Source organism: Puccinia triticina, chromosome 17A (assembly GCF_026914185.1).
Source record: "Puccinia triticina chromosome 17A, complete sequence".
Lineage (NCBI taxonomy): Eukaryota > Fungi > Basidiomycota > Pucciniomycetes > Pucciniales > Pucciniaceae > Puccinia > Puccinia triticina.
In genome coordinates this window covers 3,060,591-3,076,751 of record NC_070574.1, presented here as the reverse complement: position 1 = coordinate 3,076,751, position 16,161 = coordinate 3,060,591, and the positions used below count along the sequence as shown (strand labels likewise).

The following is a 16,161-nucleotide window of genomic DNA, read 5'->3' as shown; positions in this document are numbered from 1 at the left end:
CGTTTCAGCCTTGCTAAAATCATAATAACTGGAGATGTAACCCAAGTTGGCAAGAGCTTTGCTCATGTGTTTCCACCAGCAGTACACCACCTTTTTTGTACCATAGAGGGCACGTTGTGGTGAGCAAAATGGTACAGACACTCCATGGTTCAAGATCCAGATGAAGACTCAAGATTCAAGTAACCAGTTATCAAGATCAAGACTTCAAGATTATCCATCTCAAATCTCAAGCTCAAGATTCAAGATGTTATGATTGATCTTGATGATTGTTGTTGATTTTTCTCTCTGTTCTTTTTGATCCATTGCACCCGTCCTCATTTTTCTATGTATGTGGTTGATCTTTTCTTTGTGTGTGTGTTTTTTTTTGTTTGTGTTGTGCAGAGCTTGTTTGTAGTTAGGGATGTGATGAACATGTCTGTGACATGTTCACTTCCTCGAGTCTGAGTTCAAACTTCGAACTCAGATGATGGGGAGGCATGGCAGTCTTCTGATCCACGAAATACACCATCAAGATTCTCAGATCCTTATCCTCATCACCTCATCAGATCCTTATCAACCCTGAAGATCCTCATCAGCATCCCTTTCCAGATCCTCAACCCCCAAACCCGCCAACAAGTCTCACTGACATTGTTGTTCAACCCCCTTTCTCTGGTTTTCTCAGATCTCATTCATCCCAGGACCTCACAGGAAGGCAGGCTTATCACCACTTTCCCTTCCAAGCACCGCCTACGGCCTGGCACCATAGGAGTTCCACAACGTTGAAGCAGACACACCTCTCATAGTTGTGCATCAAGTCTGTCTGGTGGTTCTACCCAGACTTCCTAATCAATGGGGTTGAGGTAAGCTGCCACAAAATCAAAATTGTAGATGGGTCACTTGTTTTGTGCCACAGTGGCTAGAAGGATCCGCATAGACGTGAAAGTTGCCGTGAGGGCAAAGGTATGCTCATAGTTGGTGCCCGCAGAGGGTCCCTGCGGCACGGCATCCCCCCTCCAACAGAGGGACTTAATTAAGTTACAAGCTTAACAAGCCACTTGTGGTGAGCAGGTCTGGGCGGCAGCCCAGTCTGACCAGAGAAGCTTATGCACTAAAACACAAAGCTGGCGTGAGCCAGATGCCACAACACGCCATTACTTCTCTCCTGGTTTCTATTCCATTGACCAGTTTTTTTTCTTTTTTGGTTTTTCTGACAGGTCACCATCTGCTTGATTTTTCAGTATTTTATTTATTGTTGTGCTCTCCTTGCATCACATTTCAAACTCAACAACAAGAAGTGGAATGACTGCGCACGGTCCTTGAACTATGGGGCACAAGCCAAATCAAAGTTCAAAATCTTGAACTTGGACAATTTCTTTCCACTGGATACAGTCAACATTTTGTGATAAAAAAAATGCAAAAATCAAGAACATGTAGAACTATGATGTATCAAAAACTAGAAAGACTATGTTGAGTGTTGAGAGTGTGGTGATGCAAACAAGGCTACTCCCAGCCAAACCTTGGAATTGGCTCATGTGAGAGAAGTGTTTTATGTAGTGTGCAAGGCCCTCCCTCCAGTTGGGGTTGCTTCCAAACTTAACACAAGCCCCGCCTTCTGCAGGGCAGTCACTCGCGCGAGCAACCCTTTGAAGGAGGGACTTGAATCTAAAGTGGCAATGTAACTGTGTCACGGTTGAGCTGTTTTGGTGTAACACACTTTTTGTGGGCCCCACCTCCCTTGCATAAAACTCCGCAAAGATGTACACCACAGGTTGTCACGGACGTTGATCAGACATGCATTTGGACTTGTGCGCAGATGTACAGCTCTGGCATGGCAGGAAACGTCCGCTGGATGCCACTTGCATTGCGCAATGGCGGACGTTTCTCTTGTATGCATCCGCTGGATGGCGAGCAAACATCAGCGGGATGTCAGCCACCATGCCCTTTGGGTAAAAATATTAGGCCAGGCTTACTGGCCTGAGTGTATGCGGGGTGTTTGACCGCGGGTGGCCCAATGGGCTGGTGGTGGATGGATGATTAGCGAGCGGGGTGGGGGGGGGCAGCAGACCTGGAATCAAACACGGGAGGGGGTGGGGGTATGGCTGTATCTAGGGCAGTCACTACCGGCTACAACATGCCAGCTATGCTGAAGAGGCCCTCACACCCACCACAACAAACTGGAGACTTGTTTCCAAACATCCATTGGACAGTCCAGCCAGAGTGTCCAATGGACAACAGTTTTGGTGTCCACCAGACACTCTCAACGGAGAGTTTCCGCTTGACAGCTTTGTCTCATGTCCATTGCTCAATGACTGGCAAGACCCTCTTGATGACCTGTCTCTACCGGTCATCAAGAGGAGACCTGAGTCCCCTCAATGACCGGCACAGACCAGTCATCAAGAGGAGACCTGAGTCCTCTCAATGACCGGCAAGACCTGATTCCCTCAATGACTGGCACAGACCAGTCATTGAGAGATGACCTGATTGAGTGTGTTTGGACTGTCAAGATGTCCATTGGACACTCTCAATTTGAGAGTATCCAATGGACGGCGGCAATTTTTGATGTCCGCCCAATGGTTTGAAGGACAAAGCATCACTTGGACGCTGCTGGAAGCGTCCGAGTGATGCTCATTGCCCCTTGCGTCCGCTGGATGCTCCACGGACATCCTCTGGACATTTCTCAGTCAGAAACGTCCGCAGGATGCAGCACATTTCCAGGAATGCGCCTTGTGGTGTAAACTAGTGTAGGGTGTAGCTCAGGACCCTGCGGAGGTCCTCAACCAATTTTTATGGGAAAACCTTGAAAATTGGATCCAGAGTGAATTTTCTAAAAACACCAAAATGTCAAAATATTGAACTCACCATTCATTTCCTTTTTTTGTAAATCAGTGTCTCACTGATAAAATATGTTCAAAAATTTTATGTGTACGGTTATGGGACAGTAAGCTCAACCTCCAAGGGTTACATATGAAATGGTCAAGTTTGAAAAAAAAAAAAACTCCAAATTCTAGTTGGACCACAAATTTCTCGTAAAAAAATTGGTCTCTACATTTTGTGGAAATTTGGAAATGTTTTTTGACATGAATGAAGATCCACATCTTGAGCATACCATGCCTGATTTTGGTCTCCAAAAAGCAAAAACTGTATTTTTGGTGGCTTTTAGAGAGAAAAACCACTAAAAAATTCCAACCGTGACACGCAAGCAAGTCCGCATTGGACAAGCCTCTCCCGCACTTCGTGCACTTGACGGAGAGGCTGTACAAGCTTGGGTTGCTTTGCAACCACTGGCAGCAATGGGCCACTGCACTACGCTAACGTTATTGGACAATAACTGTTAGTGTAGCCATTTTATTGACTCCCAAATTCATGTTATTTGTTATCTGAGATACAAGTATCCATACTAACAATAACAGGACACAACAGCAATAACAACAATAACAGGCCTTTTATTGCTACTAACAGGATACAATAACAGTTATTGCTGTTATCCATCACTATTTCCCGGGCAAGTTCCTGTATTGTTAGCAACACAAAAAACAAGATAACAGAAAATGTTGTTATTGTTAGCTGCTTTTGGCTAAAATACACTACACTAACAAATAACGTTAGTGTATTGGTCCACCATTGCAACCAGCCAAATGCTGCATGCACGAAGGCTGGGACTTGTGTTTAAGGTTGGTTAAGTTAGCGGTTGTCCCCACCAGCCAAACTGAAAAAGCCGGTTTTAGTTCCAAACCCCGGATTGTAGTTTCAGCCAGTCTTCTCCTCATCAAAGCCACGACCTTTTTCCTTGTCAGGATCCGACGGGCGTCTGGAGAGTCCGTTCGGTATCGTAAAAGTTTTACCTGAAGTATGTGACTTCCTTGCAGAGAAGGCAATTGATCTAACTTAACTAAGACCCTCTCTTTGTGGAGGGGGGACGCCGCCCCGCAGGGACCCTCCGAAGGAGGGACTTATACACTATGCGCCAGTGCTTGCCCTACTCTTTCTTATTTTTTTGCTGTTTTCCATTCTATTGCTTGTACCTCCTCAGTCGTGAGGAATAGAATGAAGGTTCCGCTGAGCCAAATGACCCCTTCCTTCTCCTGCATCTTGTAGGACATGTAGCATTATTTTTGGACCTTCTCACCATTTTTTACTGTCATAATAAGACTTTCAAAGTGCTCAGGTTTGATGGCATCACTCCCTGTACTCTGACTGGTGGCTTTACATTACATAAGCAGCCTGCAGATGTATTGCCCATGGAAAACAAGGAAAAAGACCAATTTTGAAGTGAGTGGGACACTTGATTTTCGGCATGCTTGTAGAGAAGAAGCAGGCGGTCATGGCACACTGAACAAGAAAAAAAAAAGGTTGAGTGGATCAAATTTGATAGTGTTTCTAAAATAATGCCCTGCCAAATGCCAAAAAGAGTAGGGCGGGTAGGGGGGTATACGGCGCAAGTCCCTCCTTCGGAGGCTCGCTTCGCGAGGGGCGCTCCGCGCCAGCCAGGCTGCACCAGGCCCTCCGAAGAGGGTCTTGTGTTAAGTTAGGCAATTGATCCATATATCCTTACGAGTCTTCCTGTGTGAGCACCGCCAGGACGATAATGCTGGATCTGTTTCTCGTACAGCTTGACAGGAAAGACCGCTTTTGCAAAAAGTCTTTCCTGGCATAAAAACTTCTGGAAATGTTTCCTCTTACACACCGGGAGGGTGACATGTTAGTGAACGGTGTTCAGCTCGGTGGTTTATTCAATCAGCGTTTGCTTGCTGTGTAGAATATTTTGATCTGGATTGAGCAAAAGGGGGAGAAAAAAACGATTCAGAAATGTACATGTACAAGCGAAAAAAGGTGTGCTCCGGGAAGTGGAGCACATATCTAAGAAAAAAAAGCATGTCAAGAAGAGGTAGATGATTGAAGGATTCACAGGAGAAGATTGCGAGAGGATAGCAAGAGACGAGGCGGGTGGTATGAGGATGGTAAACAAGGCAAAGCCGACGATGTCGATAGATCTACCGGCTTGATTGAGAGTCGATAGATCCGACCCAAGTGGAGATCCGCGCATATATTATTTGTCACTTGTTTATGGCCGAGTCATTGGAAATCGACCGATGTAGGGATAGGAACAAGAAATGGTCTGGGGTAGAAATGCATTGGTCGGCTCATTTCTTCGCCGTCCCTCCCCCACTTTCCCCTTTCAATGCCAAAGCTTTCTATTCGTCCAACAAATAAAGGACCATCAACATCTGACGTCGCTTGAGACCATGAAGAAATAGTTTGGCTGATAAGTTACTTACTGCTTGTTTCTCTCGCATCTTTTGGGCGTCTTCCTCTCGTCGTCTTGTCAAGGAAGCAGCAGACTCTTTCTGCTTGCTCTTTTGGAGATCAGCGAGCTTCTTCGCCGCTTTAGCTCGGTCATTTTCGCGTTGATTGCCACCTAGATGAGTTCCGATTCAGGGAAAACGATTGTCGAATCAAGTTGCGACCGACGAAGAGGGACAAGAGGTGTAGGTGTAGAGGTCGGTTCAGATTGGAGGATAGACACAGATTCGAGGATGTCAGTACAGTCGGCTTGGAGTCTTGCGAAGCGTTTTTGAAGAGAGCGTTGAAAAACTGACGAGTCATATTGGAGTGGAGTTGGGTTTGTCGTTGCAGTGAAACTGATGGTTGGTTGCTGAGGTGGAAGATGGTGGATGACGATGGTACAATGCCAATTCGAAATCTGGGGAAAGAATATCGGATGGCAAGGGCGGGCTGTCCGGCCCGTCGGCTTTGGGGTGTCTGGTGATCCGGATGTGGCGGATGATACCAGATATGTACCGGATTGATCAATGTATGTATCTCCCTACCCGGCCAGCTCCCAGCATGCCACAAAACTTCCAGGACCCTTCTCCACCACCACTGGCCATCATCCTGATCTCCCCACAAGTATGTATGAGGAACACTGTTGAGTGAAGAGAGAGAAATACATACAACACATTAGTTTAGATGTTTGCATTTTTTGTCACATGCAGTTGGTTGTCCAACAGCGGGATGCTCCAAGAGGGGCGATTTGGAAGCTGTCTTCTGCTTCTTGGCAAATAGTTTTGTTGGTGAGAGTGGTGTTAAAGTTTTTGTCTGAGCTTGGTGGTGGCTGAGCTGAAGCCTGGATGTTCGGAAGCTTCCTCCACTCGACCACCAAAAACCAGCGGAGATTGATGATGGCCATTACCAACTCAGAACCACCACCCCACCACCAGCCGATCCCATCCTCATCCGCAAATAACAACTCGACAACCAATGCGCTCTCGTTGAGGATCTCTAAGGTCATCGCCACCAGCCAATTCGATGACCCTAACATCCGCGAAGCACTCGACACCCTCAACTCACTCACCTTCCAAAGCAACCACACTGACAACCTTGGTTCAAAAGTTAATAACGACATCGATTGTCTCGAGTCACTGAAGAAGGGCGGCCTGAGGAGAATCGTCGAACAGCGTATCAGAAGTCGCTCCAGAGAATTCTTGAACGTCTTCTCCGAACTGAATGATGTAGGCATCATCCGAACCCCCCTCGAGTCCTTAAGCTGATCAATGAGCTTCTATCGCTGTTTACCACATTCCTGCTGCGAAAGAATAGGACTTGGTCGATCTACAATCTCATCTCGATCAAATCCACGAATGTTATGATGAAATCCAAGAGAATTTAAAGACCGCTAATTCGGCTACTAAATATTTACTCGAACATGCCAATGGGTTGCGGAAAGAAGAGTGAGCTGCTACAAGTATGATCTCTTTGATTTACTGGTGCGATAACTGATTTATTCATTTCAACGGAAAACAAAAAAGTGAAGCAGTCACCGCCAAACAACTTATTGTGAAGGCGTTTCTAGAGAAATTTACGCTCAAAGAGAACGAGATCCAGGCGCTAACGAGTCGGGAAGTGACAGTGAACTGCAGCGTGTTCGAGGCGATGGACCATTGCGAACAAATCCGATCAGACTGTGCAATCCTTTTGACTGGAGACTCTCAGTCTTCCAAGTCCGAGACCGCCGGCTTGGATATCATGCAAGCTACTAGCAAGTACCTCGACAAGGGCTACGACAAAATCCTCAGATGGGCCCTTTTCGAAGCTCGTTCTGGGTTGATCAAGCCCGATGAAATCCAGCCCGAAGTGAGCCCCTTGATGAAGCGAGCCATTAGTCGCTTGAAATGCCGTCCAGAGTCACTCGAGTGAGCTATTCTACTCTACGGGTAAAAAGAAACCATGTTGTGCTTTGATTTAAAATTTCTATTGCAATCTTTAAAAATGCACGTTTTAGGGAGGTGATTGCCACTTTAACTGCAGCCCGATCAAGTTCCTTATCGGGCTTATTTCTGGAAGCGTTGACACGAGGGGGACCTTCAGGACTGCCCCGGCCGATCGAGCTGATAGCCCACGATCCGATCCGATACGTTGGAGATATGCTTGCATGGATCCATCAAGTGATGGCCAGTGAGCACGAGTTTCTGGAGAGCCTATTCGATCTCAAGGCGGATGGCAGACGGGTCGGGGAGTCGCGTATCTTCCCAACCAACCCATCGGCTGTTAAGACCGAGGAAAACCCGACAGGAAAACCCGGACAGCCGACTAGCAGTGAGCTCACAGTCACCGAGTCGAAGAATACGGACGACCGGGAGATGGCAAGAAAGTTGCTCGACAAACATCTCGAAGGATGTATCCGTCCCTTGAAGATGCGCGTTCAACAAACCGTTAACAGTCAAGAAGGTAGTCTCACTGCCTGTCAGTTAGCCAACCTTTTGGAATTCTACCAGCTCACGATGGCCAGTACGATTGGGCCGGATGCCAAGCTAACAAATACCTTGAGCGAGTTGAGTATTCCTTGGGCAGCTTCACTGCGTCTCTTGAGTGCGCTTGGGCAGCAGTCTTGCACGAGCTGACATTCATTTCAATGAAATATCTAGGCTTACAGATCAATCCTATGAAGTATTTTACCAGCTCCTGAAATCGCTTTCGAGTGATTATCTAAGACGTTTAGAGCCACCGCCCGTGGACCTGTCCGTCCCAACGCCCCTGCACGAAGCCATGTCAAACCTGGGCGTAATCATGTCGATCTATGAAGGCTCGGCGGACGAGAGCTCATCCTCCTCCGAGCATTCATTCGAGCGCGTCTTAGACTTAGTCATCGATCCGATGATGGAGGTCATCGATAGGATGGCTCGACTGAGAGCCTCGGAGTGGGACCGATCGATCTTCTGGCTGAACTGCTTGGAATTTATGCTTGTGAGTTAATCCCTCAATTACTAGGTTTGTTAATCGATCTCTTTTTATCTTACTCCTCCTTTTCATCACAGACTACTTTGGGCTCCTCCAATTCAACTTCAACCGTAGACAAACTTGAGAGTCTCCGCCAAACCCACCTTGAAAAGTTGATTCAACAGTACACTGCTCATCTGACTAGTACCTCTGGCTTGGAACCTGTTTTGAAAGCAATCGAGACCAAGGATCAGGATGTACGTCTTCTCACGACCACTCTTTGTTTCTTCCCTTGTCGCCATATACTCAAGTCAAATTTGGCATTAACGGGTTTTCGAAAAAAAAAAATTATTACAGACCCCGCTCTCAAGGATTGAAGAAGCAAACTCGAAATCAATCAGTGAAGCGTTAAAAAAGTTCGACAAATTCCTGATGAATTTCGACACACTATTATCGTCGAACAAACTACTAAGTCTACTGAATACGAGTAGCATTAGTAATTCGACCGGAGGAGGTTTGAACAAGAGAGGAACTAAGGAAGAAGAAAAGACGGAGGGATCCCAGAACCTGAAAGAAGTGATCCTGCGGAGATCGTTGAACGATTTGGTGGCCCGGTACCAGATCATCTACGATAACGTGCTCGACGATAGGAACCTTTTCGAGTTCAAATCTACCATCCTCATTCGCTCGTTGGATGAGGTTAAAACGCTCATCGGATTCTTGTGATCATGCCTCCTCGTTTCCATCCCAAGCCCCCGAGCCTGCCGACTTGAGCCTTGAGCATGTAAATTATCGGCTTCGGCCCGTTGTACTCTCTTTCTTTCTCTTATCTGCTTGATTGTGTAAATTCATCGTGCTCTTCTGTGCACTACTTCGTATAGGACGTCTCATTGATGTCAAGCGTGATCTATAGTCACTTGTCAAAAGTTTTCTTGCCAGCACCACCTTGGCTCAACTCGGTAAAAAGGCAAAAACATGTGCATATAGTAGTAATGGGGCAACTGCATGCCTACATGAAGGCTACACTTTCCTGGAAACTCGGGCTGATATATACAGGAATGAATTTCCATCATTTTTAGAGGTTAGACTGGCACATCTGACTTGCCTGCAGAAGGCCTCTACTCTACATTTTGTACTAGGTTTTGATGGATGTGTAGACCAATAATGATTGATAACTTACACTGCAACCTTGCTAAATATTTCAAAAGAACTTCCAGGAATACAGACATCATAATTATTCTTATAATCCTTATCTCAACCTTGATTTATCCTCTTTATCTCGACCTGAACCAACCAAAGCTCGTTCCTGTATATCCGTTCATCCCCATCCTGTATCAGCTGATTCATTAGGGGCAACTAAATATAATCACAAGGTGCAAGAAACGAGGGACTTTTTTCCAGGTATGGATTTCTTTAGTCAACTCTAATTCATAAGGGTTACAAGCTGGTACAAGATGATTGAGATGGGTTGTCAACCAACTTGTACACTCTCTCACGCAGTCTCACCTTCACAGCACTTGAGGATGCTAGCCATGTGGAACCAATTTGATCAATCATTAACAGCATCATCCCAATTTGAGAATCAAAGTCCACACAGACCTTTCCACTGAATATCAGCCTCAACTCCAGTGTCTCACATCATCATGCAGCACTGCTGAACATCTGAATGGAAGTTGGGATGGAAAATCCATCAAATCAGTGGTATTTTGGTGCCCTCAGTTTGGTGTCAGCTTGATAAGTATTGTGTAACATGAAAAGGAAACCTCAATAACCATGGTGAAATAACATTCGGACTTACTTCGCGCACTGCGGAAAACTCTTCGCGCACTGTGGGGGTCGTCGGTGCGCGCTTCTGCCACGGCTCTTCGCGCACTGCATTTTCCGCCGAAAAAACGGCTTGCATTTCTTGAGATATTTTTTGATGAATCAATAGAATGGCTTTTTATGATCCCCCTAAAAAATAATCAAGTCATTTAGGGGTCTCCTTGAGCCTAGAGAAAATTGACATGAAAAAATCATATTTTAACGCGGCAGGGACCTGTAATATCGCTTCCTGTGCCCCAGTAGCCCCAAAAATTTCACAGTATCATGGCACATGTGCAAATTCATGACCTGATAATTTTCAGAATTTTTTCCAGAGATATAAGGGGTGCGCGGCAGGCTTAGTAGGAGAATTACTGCTAACTGTATAGCTTTTTTGTTACACACTCAAACAGTCCCAAAATTTCAGAAATTTTTTCATTGTGGATATTCTCCGTGCAATAAATTTCTTGGCAATATTGTGTCATGATAACATGAGATGTAGTGCGGCGGGCTTAGTTGGAAAATGACTGCTAACTTATCTCATGTTTTAATGACACACTATTGCTAAGAGCTTTATGGCGCGGAGAATATGCAAAATTGAAACATTCCTGAAAATTTCAGACTGTTTCAGCGTGTAAAAAAAAATCTATACATGTAGCAGCCATTTTCCTACTAAGCCCTCCGCGCACCCCTTATATCTCATGTTATCATGACACACTATTGCCAAGAAATTTATGGCGCAGAGAATATTCAAAATGAAAACATTTCTGAAATTTTTGGACTGTTTGGGTGTGTAACAAAAAAGCTATACAGTTAGCAGTAATTTTCCTACTAAGCCTGCTGCGCACCCCTTATATCTCATTTTATAATGAAACACTATTGCTAGGAATTTCAGAGAATTAATTTGAAGCATATTTCTCTGTACTCTCAAAATTTTGTGCCTTTGGTGTGTGTAACAAAAAAGTTATACATATACGCAAAATAATAAACGCAATACCTATTTGGGCTACAGGAAAGCTGGTGAAAATTCTGAAAATTATCAGTTCATGAATTTGCACATGTACCATGATACTGTGAAATTTTTGGGGCTACTGGGGCACAGGAAGCGATATTACAGGTCCCTGCCGCGTTAAAATATGATTTTTTCATGTCAATTTTCTCTAGGCTCAAGGAGACCCCTAAATGACTTGATTATTTTTTAGGGGGATCATAAAAAGTCATTCTATTGATTCATCAAAAAATATCTCAAGAAATGCAAGCCGTTTTTTCGGGGGAATGCAAAGTGCGTGAAGAGCTGTGGCGAAAGCGCGCACTGGGGGCGGGACGTCGAGACGACGACCCCCACAGTGCGCGAAGAGTTTCTCGCAGTGCGCGAAGTAAGTCCGATAACATTAGTTCTGGCATTTTTTTATCTAAATTGGTACAAACCTGAGTATCAAATCCCACTATCCTGAGTGGCTCCTTTTTATATGTTGTATTTGTATATTACCCTCAAATATTATGCTAACAGGCACAGACTTGGTTTTCAACTTTTCTCATGACAGGAGAAACAACTTCTAACATTTTTACTTTCAAAAATGTGGCAGATTGAGGGAATGTTGGCAATCAAATGTTGAAGAAAATCAAAACACTGGTGACTGGATCCATCCTTGATTATAACTGATGCCAAAATTCACAATATCAGAAAATCACACATCAGACCTGCAACATTCATTTCTATAATCTTTCTCAGCATTAAAATTCATCAACTTACCCCTGGGATTCATAAGTTTTGGCTGAATTGTGCTCATTGTAACTGTCTCACATTACTGCAGTGAACCCACATTCCCAAAGAAGCATCCTTTGGGATCCTTGGGCAGATGCACCAGGATGATGATACCCAGCTCTGGCCAATGTCTAATTCATAATTCACAAGAACATTTGCCTTGCTCAATTCTCTGCTGTCATTGCAAGGTGATAACAGAGGCAACCTTTCTTCATGTTTCCTACGCCTGTTTCATATACAATTGACAACCTTTGCACTCAGAAGGTCACGCTGAGCTTCATCGCACTCAATTCGAGCAACGCATACCCCACGGGTCCACCCAGTCTGCAGTTGCCTTGAAGACCAAAACGGCCGCTGTTCGATGGGCGAGGATACGTCTTCGGGGCGCGGTTGAGGACGTCTCATTGTCCAGTGGAAGTGAGACCCCAGATAGGGTAGCCCTTCAGGGTTCTCACAGAGAACGGTAAGTCATACTTTGCGCGAAGCGCTTGACACCGCCGGACTTGTCCCAAGTTCGATTCAAGACCTGGTGCTGGTGAACTGGGGGTGTAAATATATCAAAACACTGATCCTTGTCGTTTATTATCCCGCTACCTGAGGGATAGCACGTGTAGCACTCCGGCTGTTTATATCCTTGTAAAAAACAAGCTTGTCGCCGGGCCGAGATTTTAGTGGTAGCGCGTTTTCCTTGCAAATCATAATCAGAGTCATTTCGCGATTTTCAAATAATGAAGTGGTCCGGCGGTTGCAATGAGTACCAAAAGCCTTACGTTTGTTGCTCAACGGTTGAACATGCCTGCTGGATTGCATTACTTAGGATTGACAGTGGTAAGTCAAGAATTTGATCAAACTCAAAAACAAAAATTATTCGGGTAACAAAGCCAACAGCAACTGTATTCAAGTCAGGAAAAAGGAGTGCGCAGATGTGGAATGGTGAGTAGCAAGTGGAGAGAAGTGAAAACAAGGAACCTAAACAGCACAGATGGTCAAGTAAAAAAAAAGACATAAATGAGGAGAAAAGGTGGGCCCCTGAGAGGAGATGCTGGTACGGGAATCGTTTATTTCACAATCAAAAAAAAGGATTTTAAAAATTAGAGAAAATGTGTATGATAGTAGCATGAAAGAATTGTGTTCTGAAGAGGGCCGCATCAAAGAAGTTCTCCTGCCCGGGGCTTCCCGGATAGATATCATGCGTTTTATTTGTGAAGGTGCTCTGAAAGGAGAGCGTAGTAAACGCTGCTCAACTGAATAAAGGCGATAGATTACGAGTGGTTAATGTATGTGGGACAAGAGTTGGTTAGTCGGACGCGCGAGTTAGAGAACCTTGGTCACTTCTAATCCTCTTGCGGCTACGGCTAGCTGTATTGGCGTGTTTCGCGGTGGAAATGATATTTTCTTCCTCCGGCGGTTCTTGATTGTTTACTGAGCCGTGGTAAGGTCTCTTTGGGTGTACAGGGTTTGGTTGTTCGTCATGCTGAGAGACAAACTGCGACGTGGCACCGTCCGCTTGCACGGCTCTTTCTGACGTGCTTCCAGCGCTAGAGCTAAGCTGGTCCGAAGAGCTTTGCTGATCACCTTCGCTACGAGATTCGGCGGTGGCGAGCTCATTAGGATCGCCGTAAATTCGCTTGTCACGAGCACACCTGCCTTCATCTTCGGAATCGTCATCGGTGTCTTGCTGGTCGTAGTCGGCGTTATCATCTTCATCATCTTCATCATCCAGATCATCTTCATCTTCATCTTCATCTTCATCTTCTTCACCTCCACCTTCTTCTTCTTCGTCTTCTTCAACATCCTCATCTTCCCCATCCTCCTGGCCGCGTTCCTGGTCTGGGGGATCTTCTTCTGAGCTCGTCTTTGGATACTCTTCGGTGTCGGCGTTCATGAGCCGATTGATAGAAGCTGGGAGTGCACCTGAGCTATGTGTTCTGAAAAGAGAAAATTCTCATGAGTGCTGATGAGACAGTGCTGACTTGTTCTGAATGATACTCACCTGTGATAAAGTGGAGGTGCACAATGCGGCATCATGGCATTTAAGGGGGGCAGCGATTGCGACGAATTCATACGATCAGAGCAACGAGGTCGCACAATCCAGGTTGCGCTCGACGAGCGATCATTAGTCTTCAGAAGATTCGGATCAACAGAATTTCTGCAGGGCAGTGTTGACCTCTCTAAGGGGTCAGTTGAAATGGGTGACATGGAATCCGTGGACGGGGCCCCACTGCATCTTCTAATGGGATCGTGACGGCCAAAGTTGGAAGCTTCCAACTTGCCCAGGGCGTCTTTGGCGGTTTGCACTGTGAATTTAAAGGTTTCAGTTGGCCGGTCGAAAGTTAATTTTACTCATTTTTTTATCTCAATGTCTGAGAAAGAAAGAGCTTGGCTCACCATAACGCGAAAGCGTTTCTTGTTGTGATGGTGCAACCTTGCTTTCTTGATTATCAACCAGCAAAGTGAGCAGTTCAGCAATTAGTCCTAGTACCGAAAAAACGTGATTCCCTTTTGGATCCCGATGGGTCAGGGTATCATTCAGTCGGCGCAGCTCGTCCTCTATCCTACTCAAAGACGAACCACTGCTGCAAGCTTCTCGGACGCTGCTCCATGCAAAGCTTCTTTCAGTTACTTCCTCTTCCTCCATATTACTTCGTCTTGACTGTTGGGACTGATACGAGATGGGGTGGTGGGCGCTTGGTGGATGGCGCACAGAACGTGGAGAACATGGCATGAAACGGTGGTTCTGAGGATTTGCCCGGGTGGGTGGTGAGCCTTTCGTGCTGGAATGTTTCAGAAGAGGAGAGGAGGACTTCAATTGAGAATGAGTTGAATGCGTGTATTGAAACTGATGGGTGAGTATGGGGTAAATAACTGGGGCGCGCGGTGGGAGGTGGGCCTTGCCGGTAGGAAGGGATGGTGGTGGTGGCGGCTTCCCATGAAGAGGATGATGCGCTGATGGTAGGATGGGGCTCGTCTGGTTGTGAGGCATGCAAGCCTGAAAGGCACGAGCGGCTCGACCTGGAATACTATCGGGCAATGGCATCTGTCTCTGAAAATGCATCTCACCAACCTGCGAGGTGGCTTGGACGTTGGCTAGGGTACCATTGGCTTTAGACGAGCCATGATGTTTGGTTGACTTTCTCTTAATCATCGGGAGGAGATCCGGGCGGTTTTGTTTGAAGAAAGGATGTCTGAATTCCCATGCCTGCACCGTGTCCGTTTGGCAATGCGAGCTGGAGAGCAAATCATTAACCTGTTGAAATAGCATCACAAGCGCTGTTAGAGGCAATGATGATTCACACAAAATCCCAGTAATATCTGCCAATGCTTACTTTATGAAAGCCATACATGTTAAGCTGGCGAACAAAACTTTGCCAGTTGTTGTGCTTGAAGTGCAAAGGTAGTATTACTCGCGAAAATTCGATTGGATCAAAAACGCAGAATACATCTCCCGCTTTAGACCAGCTGATCAGTGGCTGTTCTGGGTTCGGATCTTCAGGTGTCGGCTGCTTCATATTTTGGACCATTCTGCCAACCCGTTTCCACAATTAGATAGATAGCCATATGGATGCGGTAGAAGGATTGCCAGCTTACATGTATAGCTTTGGCACAAATGCCGCCTGGGTTTTGCCGGTTTTTTGAAGTAAAAATTGGTTGGCGGCCATCTTGTCCTCGGCGACATTGCTAACCATACTGAAGTAATCGACGTGGGGTGGGTGGGGCCGGCGAATGGAATTGGGTGTTGCAAGGGGTATCTCAAAAAGAATATTATAGTTCTAGTGCTGGGGGTAGCGGCTTGTGTGAAAATCTTGGTTTGGAATGCTGGACTGGCTCTGGTGCTGCAATAATTCGACTCTCGAGACTCTCTCTACCCAGCACATAAAGTTTTTGGATCGGACAGGCTCACTGGAGGTCAATACGCTGCGACCTTTGGCTGTCGAATCAAGTTGAAAGGCGCAAAGCCTCAAGAAACAATAACAAATAGTCTGAATCCTGCTTGTGTGATATGATGCCGCATGAAAGAGGAAAACGTGATGAAGGATCAAACTGGGGAAGATTAGGCTGAAAACCAAGGAATGGCCGGGTATGCAGTGGGGTAGAGAATTGTGGTATTCTTATTAAATCTTCGGCATCTCTAAGGGAAGGTCAGGGAATGATATAGAAAATGTAATAATTCACTAGACTGAACTGGATACAGATTCACTTATGGACTACGATTCTCCATGTGTTTGATCAGGTGAATGCCTCTGTCAATGAGTCTCTAGAAGGGGATCGCGGCTGGCAGGAAGAAGCTGGGCCAGGTGGTTGTGGCAGATCCAAAGAAAGCAATTCTGTGCTCGAATTCGGAACAAGCGAGAGGGATAGGGGATCGTGGTGTGACAGAGCAGCTCTTAATGTTGATGGAT

The 16,161-nt window shown here is 45.8% G+C and overlaps 3 protein-coding genes across 3 annotated transcripts; 1 reads left to right on the top strand and 2 right to left on the bottom strand.

The window, feature by feature from the left end:
• Positions 1-5,120: 5,120 nt before the first annotated feature.
• Positions 5,121-5,583, bottom strand: PtA15_17A267 (uncharacterized protein; the record flags this gene model as incomplete). The annotated part of the gene is made up of 3 exons (XM_053164365.1): positions 5,121-5,171; positions 5,256-5,395; positions 5,502-5,583. 3 exons carry the CDS (start codon positions 5,581-5,583, stop codon positions 5,121-5,123), a joined length of 273 nt encoding a protein of 90 aa, XP_053028340.1.
• Positions 5,584-6,107: 524 nt separating this feature from the next.
• PtA15_17A266 (uncharacterized protein) lies at positions 6,108-8,919 on the top strand (the record flags this gene model as incomplete). The annotated part of the gene is made up of 7 exons (XM_053164364.1): positions 6,108-6,488; positions 6,577-6,707; positions 6,786-7,169; positions 7,259-7,807; positions 7,902-8,220; positions 8,292-8,450; positions 8,551-8,919. The coding sequence occupies 7 exons, from the start codon at positions 6,108-6,110 to the stop codon at positions 8,917-8,919; spliced, it is 2,292 nt and encodes a 763-aa protein (XP_053028339.1).
• Positions 8,920-13,058: 4,139 nt separating this feature from the next.
• Positions 13,059-15,447, bottom strand: PtA15_17A265 (uncharacterized protein; the record flags this gene model as incomplete). Its single annotated transcript, XM_053164363.1, has 6 exons — positions 13,059-13,435; positions 13,676-13,689; positions 13,755-14,058; positions 14,150-15,008; positions 15,088-15,283; positions 15,350-15,447. The coding sequence occupies 6 exons, from the start codon at positions 15,445-15,447 to the stop codon at positions 13,059-13,061; spliced, it is 1,848 nt and encodes a 615-aa protein (XP_053028338.1).
• Positions 15,448-16,161: the final 714 nt, after the last annotated feature.